The sequence below is a fragment of the Gallinula chloropus genome, assembly GCF_964237585.1.
Source record: "Gallinula chloropus genome assembly, chromosome: 19".
Lineage (NCBI taxonomy): Eukaryota > Metazoa > Chordata > Aves > Gruiformes > Rallidae > Gallinula > Gallinula chloropus.
Genome location: NC_140104.1, coordinates 1,801,789 through 1,819,473, shown reverse-complemented (window position 1 = coordinate 1,819,473; position 17,685 = coordinate 1,801,789). Strand labels below are relative to the sequence as shown.

Genomic DNA, 17,685 nt, shown 5'->3' with positions numbered 1-17,685 from the left:
AGCTGCCTGGCTGGCTGCAGGCTGGTCGCTCATGTGCTGCTGCTCTTGTACCCATCGTGGTGTTGTCTCGCACGCCATCTGCCCTCATCGCTGTCCGGGGCCTGCAGAGGGGAAAACACCAAAAAGCCAACGAAAAACCAACCCCAAACAACATGGACCAACCCAGAACACCAGAGAGGAGGAACAGAGCAGCAATAAGAGCAGCCAGCCCTCAGGTGGCACGGCTGGCAGAGGGCTGGCTCGGCCTCCTGGGCGGCTGCGTTCCTCGCGCGAGGCCTCCGTGCTCCTCCCTGTGCCTTGCTCTCCACTTGTGCTTCACCTGTGGGCTTTGTAGTTGGGTGTCTTGGCCAGTGGATGTGGTTTTATTTGTAAGGCAGCAAACCAAACCTCCTCTCAGGGGTTGTTTGCCCTTCTGGTGACTTTTTCCTTGCTTTCTTCCTTTTGCATTCTCTGTTTCAAGCGTCAGGGAGAAAAGACAGGGGACTCCAGAGCCGGGTTTGCAGCAGAGGGCAGCATGGCTCAAGCTCTTCTGTGTGCCAGGACACATCCTGCTCCTGTTGGAGTGGATGGCAAAACTTCTGTGGGTATCATTAAGACCTGTCTGGATGCTGACCTGTCCTAGGGAGTTGCTTTGGCAGTGGGTTGGACCCGATGGGCTCCGGAGGTCCCTTCCAACCCCTGTGATTCTGTAAGCAAGGATGAGATCTTCCCTTTGGAGTGAGCTCTGTCACTCCATGCCTTTCTTTCTCCCTTTCTTTCCCCCTCCTCTTCTCACCCCTCAGTTTTGTGCTGCATAAATCCCACCTGCCTCTCTGGCTTCAGTCAGGGTGGTGGCATCAAACAGAGCTGCAGGGTGTTGTGCTGCACAACAACCCTTGGAACACCACAGAGACTTGGAGCTTTAGGATGTGCTGTTACACAGGAAGGGTTGGCACACTGAGGATGCTGGCTGTTCCCAGAGAGCTGGGATTGCACCCCATCAGCTGCAGCCAGCACTGTGTGCACAGAGCTTGCTCTGCGAGGTGAAAAGGGGCAGGTTTTAGGTTTATTTTGTGTCAGGGTGGTTGCCTTGCCTTCACTCATTTCTTCACTCCCTTAAGATTACGTACCCAGGGCTTTTAAACTCTTAATTTCCTGATAAACCACCCAAACTGGGAGCGCTCCCTAGGATGGAAGGATGTTGGTGGAGGGTTTTTAGAGCAAGGAAAGCTACAGAACACAAATGAGATCAAAACTTGATCTTTTGGGTTTTTTTTAAGGCTTTAATTCTTAATTTTATTTTAAGACTGTAATTTTTATGCACGTGCTGATGCTGCTATTTTATCCATAGATTGCTTCTAACCTTGGGATTAGAAGCTTCATCTCTACAGCTCGACAAACAGGTGAGAGACTGCACCTAAAAGGGCAAACACAGCTATTTTGGTGGCTGTTGGCTGTACAGACTGTGTATATAATCAGGAATTCCACTCTTGCACTGAGAGTAAAAAAACCAGTGACATCAACCCATGGAAATATATGTCAGTATTTTCCTTTGAGCTTTATGGGGTCTGAATGTGCCCCCAGAAAGCCAAGGGGATTGGATTCTTATTTTATAGTATATAAATAAAGGACACAATTAAATTTGGTTCCTACAGAATCATCTTACTGTCTTTTTTTAGGTTAATCCTGAAGGTTTAGGACTTTGTCCCCTGATTTTTTGTGTGAGGGGGCATGTGTACAGGGAGTGTTGGTAGCCACTGGTGTTCCTGTTCTGATTACTGCCGTCTAGTTTGGTGTTTCCCCATCTTTTCCTTACTGGGCTTTGCTCCCAGTGGCTTCTGCTCCCAGTCCATGGCCTGCTGCCTCCCCTTGCTCGGATGCCACCTCGGTGGGCTGCCCAGAAGGGCTCTGCCACATGTCTTGCCTGTAAATATCAGCAAACTGGGAAATAGTCTTGCAGTTAATGCCTTTTATTGAGGAGATCTTCAATTTCTAAAGCAGAAAATATACCCTGTAAAGGTTATGGCTCTGGCTGGTGCTCTGCATTGCTCGCATCGAGGTGCTAAATCCTGCCTGTCCCAGCTGGGCACCTGGCATCCTCCAAAGGGCTGAGGTTCTGCTTTGGTTGAGTGACATGATGTGTCCCCAGGGCTGGTGTGCTTGTCCCCAGGGCTGGTGTGCTCTGGTGTGCTTGTCCCCAGGGCTGGTGTGCTCGTCCCATGTGCTTCTTCCTGTCTGCCTTGTGATGCAAATTGAAGCACACGGTGAAAGGGAGTGAAAACTGAGATGGGGACTCGGCAAGTCTGGGATCGCGGGGGAGCCCTGCAAACGCAGGAGGAGGGGCTGGGCAGGGGATGACTTCGGAGGGGATGGTGTCTGGATGCGAACTGGTCTGTACTGGGGACCAAGCGCTGGGGTGCCACCAAGTTCTGTGCACCAGGGCTGGGCTGAGCAGCCCTGGAGAAGTGGCAGGAGCAAACTCTGTTCTCTGGTTTGCAGGCAGACAGGTGCTGAGCTGCTGGCATCCCTGGGGCTGCTGTGGCACAGCTCTGTGACCCACAGCAGGGAGGGGGCTGCAGTGTGGGGTGAGCCCCCAGCCCATGCAGAGAGAGGGGTGATCTCAGGCCCAGGGCTTGTTTTGGGAAGCTCTGCTGTGAGTGGTGGTTCCCAGGGCTGTATCTCTGAGAAATCACAGCGTAGCTCACCGTGGTAGCCAGGGCTTGCAAGAGAAGCTACATGACCTGCAGCAGTAAGTGGAACCATGACTAGTTTCTACTTCTCCAGTGCCTTGAGACACAAGCCACAAACTGCCCAGCAAGAGGCTGGGCTCTCTGAAAGAGAAGTGCCACAGGGCTCTGATGTGTATGAAGGTGGATGAGCCAGACCTGTCCTTTGCTGGTCGCAGCAGCAGCCGTTCTGCATCTTGTTTGTGTCATCCCAGGCCAACATCTCCTGTCCGGATGGTGCTTCACTTCTCCATCTTGCAGGTCAGAGAAATCCTTCAGTCTGAGCTGGAGGTTTGCCTGGAGATTTGTGCCACGGGTGGGTTTCAGGTTTGCAGGGCAGCAGCCACGCCGTGTGCTGGTGGTGGGTCGGGCTGGGGGGCTGCTGCCCTGCCGCTGCCAGAGAGGTTTGTGGGGTGGAGATGGAAGAGGTGGCAGCTTTGGGTATCTTCTGCAACACACCATGGGAGAACACCTGATTAATATGAGGTGTCTTGTAGCCCAGCACACCCCTGCCACCGTGCCCCATTCTGTGTCCCCTCTGGCAAGATTTCATCTCCCCTGCTTCGTGCCAGAACTGGGCTCCAAGGCAAGGAAAACCCACCAAGGCTAAATACCCCCCAGGGCTCTGCAGCGAGGCATTGCTAACCCAGGCTGTGTCGTTTGGGGGTCCTAGGGAGAGTGGTCTGACAAATGCTGCCTTGGAAAATATTCCTGAGGAATCAAGTGGGGAAGGTGGGAGCAGCTGGTGGTCAGGCACCAGTGGGGTTGGTCCTGGGAAAGGTGATTTTGTGTATGGCTGCACATGAGGAGAGGCTGGTGAGGGGATGGTGTAGCTGCTCCACACAAAATGAATGGCATCTCCATGAAACCACTCCCAGGACGGGGTTTAATTCCTTATTTACTGCCAGACTTGCAGGGGAGGAGCTGGTGGGAGGAATTCTATGTTCTTTCAGCCCGGCTCTGCTTCCTGAAGCCGTTGGCAGCGCTGTGGCAGGGGCCAAGGGAGGTTTTTCTCCATTTCTGTGGCTGGGAGAGCTCGTTTGCTTTCTCCAGCTCAGTGCTTTCCAGCTCACAGCTCACCCAAGAAAACCAGGAGCTCCGTCCCACCAGCCCAGGGGCTCCATTCCAGCCCCTTGGAGACCCAGGCTCCCTCCAAGGGTCCCAGCTGCCCTCACTCGTGCTCATAGCCCCTCCTGTAGCTGGTACGTTGGGCTCTCTTACACCAAGCAGCACAGGCAGGTATGTGAGAAGCTGGCACTTGATTCTGAGTTACCCTTTGCTGCAAGAGCTTGGGAGCAGCTGCAGTGAGGATGGCTGGGTCTCCAGCCCTGGCAGTGAGGAGGATGGCTGGGTCTCCAGCCCTGGCAGTGAGGAGGATGGCTGGGTCTCCAGCCCTGGCTCTGAGCAGGCTGGCTGTGCGAGTTAGAGGGGCCCTGGCAGAGCGTTGGGTGTCCAGCAGGAACCCCAAGGCAGGAAAGCTGATGGTGGGTTTTGTCTCCCTTGTACCTCAGTTCGGATAAGCATCCCCACATCACCAGGGCACACTGACAGTGGTGTTGGCTGAGCAAATAGTGAAAGGGATTTCTTCCCTGGCCCAGAGCCTCCTACAGAAGGCCATGCTCGGGTAAGATCTGTCCCAGCCTAAAGTAAGCTGGATTGTTCTGTGTCCCTGTTACTCCGAATGCAGCCTCCCACGGGACAGGGCAGGAAAGGAGCTTGAGAGCCAGTCGCTGCCTTTCACCTTCCCTTACCTGTGAGCAAGCCATGCATGCTTAGAGTCGCTGCTAGTGGATGCCCAGGCGCTCAGTAACCACAAGCCACGAGTCAAAGCATTCCAAAAAGTCAGTGTAAATTCCAGGAAGGAATAATTGCAACTGTTGGGGATGTAACTTGGATCCTTGTGCTGTAATTTTGCTGCTGTTGCAGATGTATAGGCCTGTTCTGTTTGTGTCCAAGTTTCTTGTTACAACCTGATGTTACATCTCTGACCCTGTACGTACTCTGCTGTAACTCAAGCATGATGTATATGCACTCAGTACTGCAATGGCACATGGCCATTGCACTGTAAATATGTACCATAAATAGAGAGGCTATTTTTTGCATGCTTTTGTACTCCAGAACTGAAGAGAAAACGATAATAAAGCACAGAGAAATGACCCTTGGCATCAGCGCCGTTCCTAGCGCGGCGCCTGCTGCCGGCTCTCGCCTGCTCTCTGCTGTTCAAGCCCTCGCTGTGCTTTCAGCTGCAGCAACCAGGGTCACAAGTTTCCACCTTTCATCCCTGTCGGGCTTTTTCCCTGGACAAAGAGGCTCAGGGACCCACCGTGCTTCGCTACCACATCACCACCTGTAATGGGACCTGTGGAGCTGTCTTGCTTTGATTGCATTCACTTCCAAAGAGATGTTGTCCTGGGTAATTAACGCTGTCCTAGGTAAGGCAAACGTGTGTCTGGGGACCTTGATGTGGTGTGGAAACCTCAGCAGATCCTGGGTTTGTTGGGTGCTGCTGGCTGGGCCTGGCTGGCTGGTCCTGCAGTGCTGCAGGGTGCACTGTCCTCCCGGTGAGGTGTGCAGGGCACTGCTCTGCTCTTGTTCTCCTCATACCAACACATTTAAAACAAACCAAGGCACCTCTGTCATCACTTGTCATTAAGGGTCAACCCAAACAGGCACACCATGAGCCCAACAACTGCTAATGCCACACACAGCCACTGATTTACAGGGAGCTGTGATTTACAGGTGTATAAATTCCAAGCACCCTCCGAGCCTGAGTGCAAAAGGACCCGAGGTACAAAGTCCTTGCAGCAAACTGGCTCTGGGGTCTCGTCCGATCCCCGGGCTGCCCTGGGCTGTGTTTGTGTTCCTGATGCTTTTGCAGCCTGTGCTGAGTCCTGCAATGGGCTGCCCAGGAGGAGCCCAGTCCTGAACAGAAAGGAGCAGCCAGGCTGTGTGTCCCTGACACAGGTCGTCTCTCAAGCGGCTCTGTGCTCTGTCCCTTGGGCTTGGCTCAGTGGCTTCAGTGGCAGGGGACAGAAATGGGGAGATCAAAACCTTTCCAGGCAGGGATGATCTGCACGGGTCAAGCTCCTTGGCTGTGCCTGGACAGCAAAGGTAAGTGGAAACAGAAGAAACTTGGGTGCATGGTATCCTGAAGCCTGTTTTCCCAGTGCAGCTGGGCTGTTTGCTGTTGTGCTGGTGGGAGGGGATGCGCTGGGGGGTGTGCACTCAGTTTTGCTCAATAACCCCCGTTGTTTCTAGGCAGGCTTTGCCCTTCTACCTGCTTCAGCAAGGTCTCCAAGAGTGTTTATTCCTAATGAACCCAGTCTTTGCATTTTTGTTTGGAGCTTCTCTGGAGTGGTGGATGGACACAGCACGCTCAAAACCATGTCAGAAATGGCCAAGGAAGGGCACAGGCTGACTTGGCACTGGAAGGGGGGGAATGAGCTCCATCTCCAGCTCCTGCAGGCTCAAGGCAGCCACTCACCATCACTTTAAACTTTTATCCTCCTCTTTTCCACGCCTCAGTTGGGTTTCACAGCGTGTTCCTGGCACACCAACACTGAGTTAGTGACTGGAGAGCTGAAAGCCCCTTTGGAGCAGGGTCTCTGTGTGCTGCAGGGATGCTGACCATCCCAGCTGTAGCAGGTAAGGCAGGCACCACGTTGCTCTGTGCCATCAGAGGAGTGATTTCTGTGATCAGCTCAGGAAAACACGCCCAGGTGTGTCCCAGTGCCACAGCAACGGGGCTGCAACCAGCACCATGAAAGGATCTCTCTGGGGACTTGATTTGGGGTTTGATTCAGGCAGGTAAAGGGCTGGCAGGCTGCTCCCTGCTGATTTTCTTTTAAATGGGCTGTGTTTCCAAATGGATTTCTCAGCAGTAAATGGTAATTTAGTGCTTATTATAATATTCATTAAGAGCTGACTTGTGCTACAGCATTATACCAAATACTAATTATTAGAAATTAAGGTGACAGGAGGGAATAATATTCCAAAGTGTGTAAGTAGGAGTAATAACAGCCTAGGAGGGGGTAAGGGAGGCAAAGCAGTGGGAGAATTTCCTTTCTGCAGGGAAATGAGATGTAATAAAACCCCCGGGAGCCAGCGGATGGGAGCCAAGGCTGCCGGGGCAGAGAGGACGTGGGGGACGTGCTGGGCTGAGGAGCTGCACGGAGAAGGGGGCAAAACTACTCAGAGCTGCTGGCAGGGGTGAGGGCTTCAAGCAGAGGGGTTGCAGGCGTGGGAGCACTGGGTCCAGGGTGTCTGGTTTTGGGGCACCAGCACCTGGCAGGATTCCCCCCACCCCCCCATGAGGACTCTGAGTGCCAGTCTCACAGGCATTGAGGCCACCTCATGCTTAAAGACACTGGATTTACAGAGCTGATGCTGTATAAAGGCTACAGCAGTCAGGGAAGAATGAACTGTAAACTCTATTTTATACTTTTGATAAATTTTAATTGCAGTAACTTCTGAATTATCCACAAGTTTGATACCTTTCAGACATCTACACCAGTAAAGTAGAAATCAGTGTTGATACTCCATGCTGCACAGGAGATCCAAGAGCTGCAGGGGCCAAGGGAAAGATGTGCACAGCCTGTAGATGTGTTTTGAAGTGAGCACAGCTGGAGTAAGCTTAGTTAAGTAAGTGACTTGAAAGAACTCAAGCACACTGGTCTGTCTTCACGTTTTTTTACAGGAAAATGGGATTAAACATGACTGAAGAGGTCTGGTGTTTAGTAGAAAAAGCAGACTGGAAAAGAAAACCAAACAAAAAATACACACAAAGCAACATGAACTGCAGTAGGACAAGGTGATCGAGTTGCTCTTTTCCTGCAGTGGCTTCTCTCTCCAGTCCCTGGAGCAGCACGTTCCCCTTGCTTAAAGGAAACACATGCTATCTCTCTGCAAACAGATGTGAAGTGGTAAGTCACCCCAAAATATCAGAAACCGGGTTGAAACTCAGTTTTGATGTAAACAGATCTCTTTCTCTTCAGAACTTTGACCACAACATCACTGTCTCACCCACCACCCCTCCGGGAAGCTGGTACAAAGTCCCCATGTCCTCACTGAGGGAAACACCAGCTCTGAACCGCTGTCAGTCTGCAAAGCCACTCACACACTCTTACAGGCTTTACTTAGCATTTGTTTATTTTAAGGATGTTAAAAAAAAAAGCCTATGCTGTGTTCAAAGTTAAGATCTGCCAGGTCAGAGGTGCCTTCACAGCCAGGTTATCCAACCCAACGTTCCCCATCACCAGCTTCAGTTACATTTTCCTTCTCCCCCCTTCCCTAGGAAGGTGTTAAAAAGGTGCAAACTGGCACAGTCCAACAGCTTTAGATCTTGATCGATCATAGGAGTAAGGGATTAGGGGAGATGTTTCTGGAGAGATAAGTCCTTGTAATTTGCTGCAAGCTGTCCAAATGATGTGTGCTGTCTGTTCAGCATTCCCATTACATTAACTTATCATGCACCTTGGTTATTTTGCTTTTTTCTTCAACGTCCTTCAGCACCTCTTGCAGTTTCTTAACGTTCTGTGTCAGGAAAGCAAAGCTTTCCTTGAAGTTGCCGCTTCCGTGCGCCCTACAGATACTCTCCAGCTCATCAAACAACTGCAAAGTCTTCTTGAGCTCAGCCTCAACAACCTTCTGCTCTTCCAGTTCCGCTTGCAGCGCCTCCCCAGCTGCCACCTCGGCCTTGTACTGCTGCTGCAGCTGATTGATCTCGTCCTGCAGCGCCTGGAACTCCTCTTTGCTGTAGGAGTGCTGCTCGTGGGCCTTGTCCTCGGGCAGGAGCACGTTCTCGGGGATCTTAAACACCAGCTGCAGAAGCACTTCTTCCATTTTGCTGAAGAGCTTTTCAAAGTGCTCCCTCATGAAGAGAAGGAATTTCTCTGTGCATTGCCGGACTTGTGAGGCGCTGATTTCACAGCCGGGGCTCCCTTCCAGCTTCCTCAGGATGACGCTCTCCACCACCTGCATGATCTCGAAGAGGTAGTCCTGGAACGCCAGGTAGACGCGCAGCAGGCAGGTCTGAGGGGTGAAGCCGAAGAACTGCGCCTCATAGGCCATGGGATTGACCGACATGGCGGCGGGGGAGAGCCGGGAAGGCCGGGGAGACCGGCCTTGCTGCGGGCGGGAAGGCGGAGCGCGGAGCTGAGGGGTTCAGCGCCCCCGCGGCCTCCTGCGATGTTCCCTGAGGCAGCGGGGCTGCTCCTGCCGCCTCAGACTGAGGACAAAGTCGCCCCTCTCCGCCCGCCTCCCCGCAGCTGCTGCGCTCTCTCCACCGCTTCCCGCCTAATTCCAACTCCCTCAGGAGCGCAGCGCCGCCAGCAGCCAATCGGCGGCCGCGAGGGCGAGCGCATCGCCCAATCAACAAGCTCTCCAGCCCCCGGGGGCGGGGAAAGCGAGAGACGGAAAGAGCCGCCGCCTCCGCTGCGCCGCTCCGAGCGCCGCGCCGCTGCCGCCGCCGATTGGCTTGGCCGGCGGCTGGAGACGGGGGGGGGGGAAGGGGGGGCAGAGGGCGGCGGAAGCGGCGCGGGCGGGCGCTAAGATGGCGTACCAGACCTTCCGGCAGGAGTACCTGCAGGTGCCGCCCGTGACGCGGGCCTACACCACGGCCTGTGTCCTCACCACCGCCGCCGTGGTGAGTGCCGCCGCCCCGTCCGCGCTTCCGCAGCCCCCGCGGAGGGCTCGGCTCGGGCCGGGCTCCCAGCGGCCTCCCGCGCCGCGCCGGGGAGCGCCCGTGAGGCGCGGAGGGAGGAGGGGAGCGGCGAGGCTCGGGGAGAGCAGCGCGCTTGGAAGGGGTTCCCCGGCCCAGGCCCGGCCCGGGCCCCTCAGGGCCTTCCGAGCGGGAGGGCGCCCCGGGAAGCGGCGGCCGCGGGGCCCCGCTGCCTGCCCGGCCTGGAACCGGAAAGCTCGAACACGTAATCACAGCCCGCGGGGAGCCGAAGAGCTGACGGAGGCCGGGTTCTGCTAGAAAGCTCCTCGCTGTGCTGACCGGGAGGCGCCCGGGCTTTGTTTTTGCACGGAGAAAGGTAGCTGGTTCTCTGGACTCGTGTGGTGTTTGCTCGGTGCATTGATCCCATCAAATGTTCTCTTCTTTTTCAGCAATTAGAGTTAATCACACCCTTTCAGCTGTATTTCAACCCTGAATTAATATTTAAAAACTTCCAAGTAAGTGTTTTCTGGAGTATGGGAGGCTGTTAAGTAAACGGTGGCGTTGGGAAGTGCTTGGCTTCTTGTGAGGGAGTGTTGCAGATGCCTGTGGCTTTTCATTTAGGAATTAGGTAGAATCACAGGGTGTGTTGGGTTGGAAGGGACCTTTAAAGCCCGTCTAGTCCAGCCCCTGCAGTGAGCAGGGACAGCTTCACTGGGTCAGGTCACTCAGAGCCCCATCAAGCCTGACCTTGAATATCTCCAGGGATGGGGCCTCCGTCACCTCGGATCTGGTACCAGTGATCTACCACCCTCATGTTCAAGGCTTTTTTCCTTATATCCAACCTAATTCTCCCCTTTTCTAGTTTAAAACCATCACACCTCATCCTGTCGCTCCGTGCCCTTGTGACCACCAGTTCTACCCCAGCTTTCCTATAGGCCCTTTCAGGGACTGGAAGGCAGCTTCCAGTCCCCCCAGAGCCTTCTGCTCTCTGGGCTGAGCAAGCCTGCCTCCCTCAGCCTGTCTTTGTGGGAGAGGTGCCCCAGCCCTTTGATCATTTCTGTGGCCCTCCTCTGGTTGCAGTCCAAAAGGTCCATGTCCTCCCTAAACATCTTAAGATTGGAGGTAGAGTGCAGGTCACTCTATCTGGCCTTAGATTCATTGCCTGTACATGACATGTTAGTTGTGTTACTTGCTTTTCTGTGCAGACAGTAAGAACAAGCCATGTCTAAAATCCTTGTATTTGTCTTTATTTTCCAGGTATGGAGGTTAATCACAAACTACTTATTCTTTGGACCAGTGGGCTTTAATTTTTTATTTAACATGATCTTTTTGTATCCTTCATCAAGTCTGCTTTCTTTCCTGGGAAAGCAGAGCTCCAGGGTGCAGGTGTCTTGCTGTACATCCACGTAGGGAAAAGTTTGCTTCTGCTTCTCTGTCAAGTTCCTGGGAGTTTAGCATCGACTTCACTGATGTCAGGAGTGTACATCAACTGTATCTCCTTCATGAGTTGTCAAGAATGTTGCCATTTTGGTTCTGTGCTGTTAAGACTTTGTTTTGCAAGCTTGACCCATCTTGTTGGCTCTCACATAACAGGAGAATAATGTTGAGTAACTTTTTTCTCCTGGGTGTCCCTCTCTGCTGAGGTATCCAGAAAGAGACGACTGGTGAAGTAAATAGCTAGAACCATGTATAATTACATCCTTTTCCTGCTTGGATCTTTCTTTAAAACTCATTTGCAGTCGATTTTTCCTGACCCCTGACTTCAGATACCGCTACTGCCGCATGCTGGAAGAAGGTTCTTTTCGAGGTCGGACGGCAGATTTTGTATTTATGTTCCTTTTTGGAGGACTTTTAATGACTGTATCCTTTTCTTCTTGGGTTTTTTTTTTTTAATTTCAAACTGCTTTAGTAAAGCTGAAGATGAGTGAGAACTGAACCCGGCCTGAGGTGATAAATAGGTTTCATTTGTGGTGCTAGGCATAGCTGTACTTGTTGAAGTGGGTTTGAGGCACAGAGCTGCACCAGGGCAGGTTTAGATGACACATTAGAAACCAATTTTTTACTGAAAGAGTTGTCAGGGCCTGGAACAGGCTGCCCAGGGAGGGGGTTGAGTCACCTTCCCTGGGTGTGTTTAAAAAAAGGGTAGATATGGTTTGGCTTGGGATGGGATTGGTTTGACTTGATAATCTTAAAGGTCTTTCCCAACTTTGTGATTCTGTGAATGCTTTGTGATCGTTGCTGTTAAATACTGGGTTGGTCTTTCAGGCTTTTTACTGCTTGACAGGGTTATGGGAATGAGATTGTCACCAAAAGGGGTCTGCTCAGGTGCACAGTTGTGCTCAGGTTGATGCTTCAGGGATGTCAAGCTGGAGTGTTCACACTGCAGCGACCCTGAGTCTTCCTGCAGGTGCTGAATTTGATCAGCAGCAGGTGTGAGTCACTTGAACCTGGGAGAGGAGAGATACCAGCATTGCATGAAAAGAAAGTAGGGTTACAGGTCAAGCTGCAGAACTCTTTTCATGCTTGACCTGGGGGTGCTGGTGGGTGACAGGGTGGCCATGAGCCAGCAGTGTGCCCTGGGGGCTGAGAGAGACAATGGGATCCTGGGGGCATCAGGAGGAGTGTGGGCAGCAGGTGACAGGAGGGGATCCTCCCCCTCTGCTCTGCCCTGCTCAGGCCCCACCTGGAGTGTTGTGTCCAATTCTGGGCTCCCTGGGATAAAAGGGACAGGGATCTCCTGGAGAGAGTCCAGAGGAGGGACAGAGATGCTGAAGGGCCTGGAGCATCTCCCCTGGGAGGAAAGGCTGAGGGAGCTGGGGCTGTTCAGCCTGGAGAGAAGACTAAGGGGGGACCTGATTAATGTTTATCAGTATCTGAAGGATGGGATGCAGGGGGAATGGGCAGCCCCTTCTCAGTGTCTGTGGGGACAGGACAAGGGCCAATGGCTGCAAGTTGGAGCAGAGGAAGAACTTTTCCCCAGGGAGGGTGAGGGAGCCCTGGGACAGGCTGCCCAGGGGGTGTGGAGTCTCCATCTCTGGAGAGATTCCAGCTCCGTCTGGACGCCGCCCTGTGCAATATGAGCTGGGGAGCTGCTTTGGCAGGGGGGTTGGACCCCAGGAGCTCTCCAGGTCCCTTCCAACCCCTGGGATTCTGTGATTCATGGGTGAAGTGTTTTCTTTAGCCACCCCTGGCAGCTCATTGGCCTGTTTGTGAACTTGGTTTTCTTGGGTCAGGCCTTCACAATAATGCTGGTGTACGTGTGGAGCCGCAGGAACCCCTACGTCCGGATGAACTTTTTTGGTCTTCTCATCTTTCAAGCCCCTTTCCTACCCTGGGTATTGATGGGCTTTTCACTGCTTTTGGGGAACTCCATCATTGTGGATCTTCTGGGTAAGGAATTGCAAGAATCTCAAGGATCTGTTCATGCCAATGGTTTACATGAAACAAGAAGAATGTGGAAAAACCTCAGGGCTAAATGCTTTTCACTCAGGATTAGTTTGGCTGGCACAACGATTATATACTTACACCAGGCTTTTGTGGTTATAGCCCTTCTTGTGCTGTAACAAGGGTGGAAAGAGCTCCTGATACTTTGGCTCTTTTATTGCTTGGAATCAGCCTGGGTACATAATCTGACTGTGGGCATCAGGCTATTGACCTAAAATAGCTTATAGTACTGATTTTATCAGTGGTAATAAAGCCATAACATCTATGTGTTTAATAATGACAAGCAGCTTTCCTTGTATTAATGTCTTGTAGTGTAAGTTCAGCTTTTCACCTGATGTCAGCATGCTTCATCCTTTTTTTTGTATTTCTCTACCTGTCCTTATCTTTTCTATGAAAGAATCAATGTGTGGGTTGGTTTGGGGTTTGGGTTTTTTTCCCCTGAATACTCTAGTGAAGCATTTGAAAGTTGTCAAGGAGAAGCACTGACAAATAACCATCTGACTTTATACCCTAGGCATTGCTGTGGGGCATATATATTTTTTCTTAGAGGATGTCTTTCCCAACCAGCCTGGTGGTGGAAGGCTGCTGAGAACACCATCTGTCCTGTAAGTAGGAGTGTCTGATTTGGAATGGACATAGGCAAAGTGCTTGCATGGAAAACTGTTTGTAATTCAGTCACATCAGCTTCTGGTAACTTGGGCAGCTTGAGGCAGCCTGGACTTGCTCTGTTGTATAACTGGTGTGTTGCCAAATGAAGGAGGAGGATCTTACAGATGTGTAAGTTGGGAAATAACTTACATGCACCCAGCTCAGGAGGAATCCTGAGACTGCTGGAGCAACGTGTGCTGCCTCAGCAGCTTTCTTCTGCTGTGGAAAAGGTGTCAGCCTGAAGATAGGCTGACATTTAAATCCTTTTACTGTCTCTGTTCAGAAAGCTGTGTGTGGTTCTTGGCTGAGTCTGGGACTGTGGATTTTTTTCCTAGATGCTTCCATTTTCTTTGAGTTAGCTGTAATGCTGTAATACACCTGTATTTTTCCTGTTCTGGAAACTTATCTGACATGGCCTGCCAGTCTGGGTGAAGAGAAACAATCCCTTTAGCTCTTCTAAGGACTGTCTTGTTAAGCACACTTCACTTGTAAGACGTTTTGGGATGTAATGATGCCTTGTGTGCAGTCTGGGATTTATTTTTCTTTGCTTGTGTGTTTCAAAGCATCTGCTGCACTTTTCTTTCTGCATAAAGAGATCTGTGGAGAGAGAACCCCTGAAAGTAGCTTTGAGAGTGAGAAAGTAACCTGTAAGATTAAGCATGACTTTTCTAATCAATAGGAAGCCCAAGCTGCTGATGTGTCAGGTGCTTATGTGGATTTTGAGTCTTCTGGTTAGTGCCTGTTTCCTGCCTGTGAGACTGAGACACTGGTGCCTGCATTTGCCTCTTACTTTCTCCCCGTCTCAAGGCACACAGCACTCTTCAGTGTCCCATTTGCTTTTTGTTCTCTCCTCCTGGGAGAACATGCTGGCTTTTTGAAAATCAGCCTTACCATGGAGGTGGAATTTTAACTTTCAGGTGGATTTTGTCAGTTTCCCTTCATTTAGGCACACAATTCCAGAGCTCCCAGCTGGCTCCTAACGGGAGAGCAAGCGTGGCTTGGCAGGCTGTTTCTGTACGCTGGCTGAGCTTGAGCAGTCTTGGTCTTACCCTGAAACGTGTCATCTGAAGGAAACAAACCCCCACACTGTGTTTTGTGTTTTCTAGGAAAGCAATATTTGATACACCAGAAGATGATCCTAATTACAACCCCCTGCCAGAAGAGCGACCGGGAGGATTCGCGTGGGGACAAGGGCGGCAAGTTGGAGGCTAAAATAAGGGTCTGTGCCAAACCCCAGCGACACCTGGGAGAGACTGACCTGAGTCAGGCCTGTGCTGGAGACTTCTTGTTCCCCATCACAGAAAGGGACACCTTTTTGACGGCTCTATGGTTTTGAGTACAAGCACTTAACGAAATGGCAGTCTAATCCAAGACACCTCCAGGCCACCACCAGTGTCTTTCCCAGTCAGGGAATGTATTGCTCTGGTAATGAAAATACTAATCCAGTGGAGCAAAAAAACCCTGAAACTGCAAACCATTTCCTGTTAACTTCAGTTGACAAGACGATGACTACTTGTTTAAAGTGATTTCTTAAGCATTGTTTTCAAGTATTTGATACAAGGGGACGAAACCAACTTTTTGGGTTTAAACTCGTTTTGTATTCTCAGATAAAACATCTGCAAGGTGGTTGAAAGTGTAAGTCCCTGTTTCAATGGCAAAAGGTTTTTAGGTGTTGTCTCCAGTCTTGTTTGAACTGTAAGAAACACAACGTGTGGCAGAGCACAGGTGTTTCGCTTTGCCAGTTGGGTTTCTGGAACGCGCCTCTCTGAGCTTGCCTGCAGGCTGAGGCTAATTTTGGTGGCTCTCCCCTCAAAGGTTGTCTGCAAACATGCAGGTTTGAGTCTTGCTGGGTTGTTTCTATAGGTAGGTCTACAAAATCCACACCCCCCACCCACCATATGCACACTTGAAACAGTTCCTGAATGACTGGAGCACTAGGGAAGAAAACTTGGTCTGGAGTCAGAGCTGCTTCAGTATCTGGGATTATGAGTTGACTGGAATGACTTGTGGATCTGGTTTTGTTAATCTCTTTATAATCCTATAGCCTTGAGGCAGCTGGTGAAAAAGCAGAGGTTGGAAAAAGCAGGTCTCTGAAGAGAGGGCATTAATGCAGGCTTTTTCCAGCGGGGTCTCTCAGAACTGTAGGAAATGGGATTGTCCGCTCAAGATGTTAAATTCACGGCCTGTGTGTGAAGCTTGTGGGAGGACTGAGCACCTGATGCAGGTCAGTGACACTGAGTGGGATCTAGTTGGAAGTTAGGGTGATTGTAAGTATTTCTGTGAGGAGAGTTCAGAGCAGAGTTTGGCTCGTTGTGTTCTCCAGAGTCTCCATGCTGGACTGGACCGGGTAGCTCGTTACCGACTGCATCGTGATAGGTAACACCAGGTGTTGTTGAAACTCCCATCTCCCTCCCACGTGTGGGTAGATGGGTTCACCCTTGGCACACGAGCAGTCAGCTTGTTTAATCTCAGCTTTTGCTGTTCTTAAACTGGGTTTGTCACTTGTCTGCAGTCCAGGAGATAAAGTCGGTGGGGTCTCAGGGGGTGATGCTTTGTCTACGAGCAATGTATTGGATTCTGATAAACAAAATTGGTGACTCCATCTGTATCAGCATTGCATCTGTTGAAGGTTGTAAAAACATACAGGAGGTTCTTTGTTCCCCTCTCCCCAGCCCCCCCCCCCCAAAAAACACCCCCACCCCAAAACACCAATCTTTACATCTTGTATGTTTTGGGCCATGTTGCTTTATTCTTTTTTCATTCCGAGTTTAAGAGCCTCTTTGCAGTTTGCTGGTGGAACGTAGGGGTGGGGATAAAGCTAAGTGAGAGCCCTGCACCTGGGTTAAAGCCTTTTGGGAAGGCAGAGCCGTGCTGTGGAGTGGGCAAGGTGACGCCCCCCCCTTCCCAAGGATGATGGCTCCCTGGGATAAAAAAGCCAGGGATCTCCTGGAGAGAGTCCAGAGGAGGTTATGGAGGTGATGAAGGGCCTGGAGCATCTCCCTGTGAGGAAAGGCTGAGTGAGCTGGGGCTGTTCAGCCTGGAGAGAAGAAGACTAAGGGGGGACCTGATTAATGTGTGGAGTCTCCATCTCTGGAGAGATTCCAGCCCCGTCTGGACACCAACCTGTGCAATATGAGCTGGGGAGCTGCTTTGGCAGGGGGTTGGACCCCAGGAGCTCTCCAGGTCCCTTCCAAGTGATTCTATGATCTCTTGCTCTTACTAAGTCGCACACCCACGCCATGGGACAGCTTGTCTGGCCCCCTCTCCCACAGCTGCCCTTGTATGTCAGAGCCCAGCCCGCCGAGTAGTTCCGCGGTTGCCCTGTCCCCGGGCCGCCGCTGGCTGTCGCTGTCTGTTGCTGCCTCAGCTGGTCTTTAACTGCCTCTGGAACGGTTCCCGGGCCGTGTCCCCCCCCCAGAGACGTGTCCGAGGCCTCGTTAGCGGTGGTCGCGGCGCGGTCGGAGCCCGCTGACAGATCGTAACCGGGATGGGCGGCCCTGGGCGGGGCCGGGCGCCCCGCGCCCCTTTAAACGGCGTCAGCGCCTGGTGACGCCGTAACCCCGCGACCGGCCGCGATGACGCCGTGGCGGCGCGCGGGCCCGCGGCGCTTCGGGGCGATGGCGCGGGGCGAAGATGCGCCCCCGGCCAAGCGGCTGCGGCCGGCCGGGCCCCCCGGCCGCCCCGTGCCGCCCGCCCGCCGCCGCCGCCCGCTGCCCGCCGCCGCGCAGCGCCGCGACCTGCCCATCTTCCAGGCGCGGGGGCCGCTGCTGGCCCAGCTCCGCCGCCTGCACAGCGCCGTCCTCATCGGTGAGCCGGGGCAGCTGGAGGAGGGGGGAGGCGGGCGGCCTCGGCCGGCGGAGCTTCTCGGCGGCGGCGGCAGCCCTGGGGGCGTGGGGGGCCTGAAGCGCGCCGCACCGGTAACGCCGGTCCCGGGGTGTGGCCGGTGAACGCAGCCCGTGGCTTTATGGAGAAGGCAGAGCTGCTTCCCTCGCCCGGCTGCTCCTCGGCCTGGCGTGCGGGCAGCCGAAAGCCACATGGCAAAGCCCCGCTTCGGAACGGCTGCCCGGCTGCCTTCCCAGGGCCGTTCGCGCACTGCAGGGTGTTTCTCTCTGACTGGACCACGCTTTCCTTCAGTCTAAACTGTGCGTGACTGCCGGGAGCCGAAGACTGCAGCTTCCCAGCTGCAAGTCTAACGACTCAGCAGTTCTTTGTATTTCACCCCTATAAGCC

At 52.7% G+C, this 17,685-nt stretch overlaps 2 protein-coding genes across 2 annotated transcripts; one reads left to right on the top strand and one right to left on the bottom strand.

The window, feature by feature from the left end:
• Window positions 1-8,077: 8,077 nt before the first annotated feature.
• Window positions 8,078-8,789, bottom strand: MIS12 (MIS12 kinetochore complex component; the record flags this gene model as incomplete). Its single annotated transcript, XM_084272871.1, has 1 exon — window positions 8,078-8,789. The coding sequence occupies one exon, from the start codon at window positions 8,787-8,789 to the stop codon at window positions 8,157-8,159; it is 633 nt and encodes a 210-aa protein (XP_084128997.1). The 3' UTR covers window positions 8,078-8,156.
• A 444-nt stretch (window positions 8,790-9,233) lies between these two features.
• On the top strand, window positions 9,234-16,050 carry DERL2 (derlin 2). Its single transcript, XM_084272892.1, has 7 exons — window positions 9,234-9,348; window positions 9,813-9,878; window positions 10,621-10,694; window positions 11,130-11,223; window positions 12,558-12,753; window positions 13,322-13,412; window positions 14,562-16,050. The coding sequence occupies exons 1-7, from the start codon at window positions 9,256-9,258 to the stop codon at window positions 14,665-14,667; spliced, it is 720 nt and encodes a 239-aa protein (XP_084129018.1). The 5' UTR covers window positions 9,234-9,255; the 3' UTR covers window positions 14,668-16,050.
• The last annotated feature ends 1,635 nt before the right edge of the window (window positions 16,051-17,685 follow it).

Coding starts and splice junctions, on each gene's coding strand:
- DERL2 (XM_084272892.1), top strand. CDS start 9,256: ATGGCGTACCAGACCTTCCGGCAGGAGTACCTGCAGGTGCCGCCCGTG. Junction 9,349..9,812: donor TCCTCACCACCGCCGCCGTG/GTGAGTGCCGCC, acceptor CTTCTTTTTCAG/CAATTAGAGTTAATCACACC. Junction 11,224..12,557: donor TTGGAGGACTTTTAATGACT/GTATCCTTTTCT, acceptor CACCCCTGGCAG/CTCATTGGCCTGTTTGTGAA.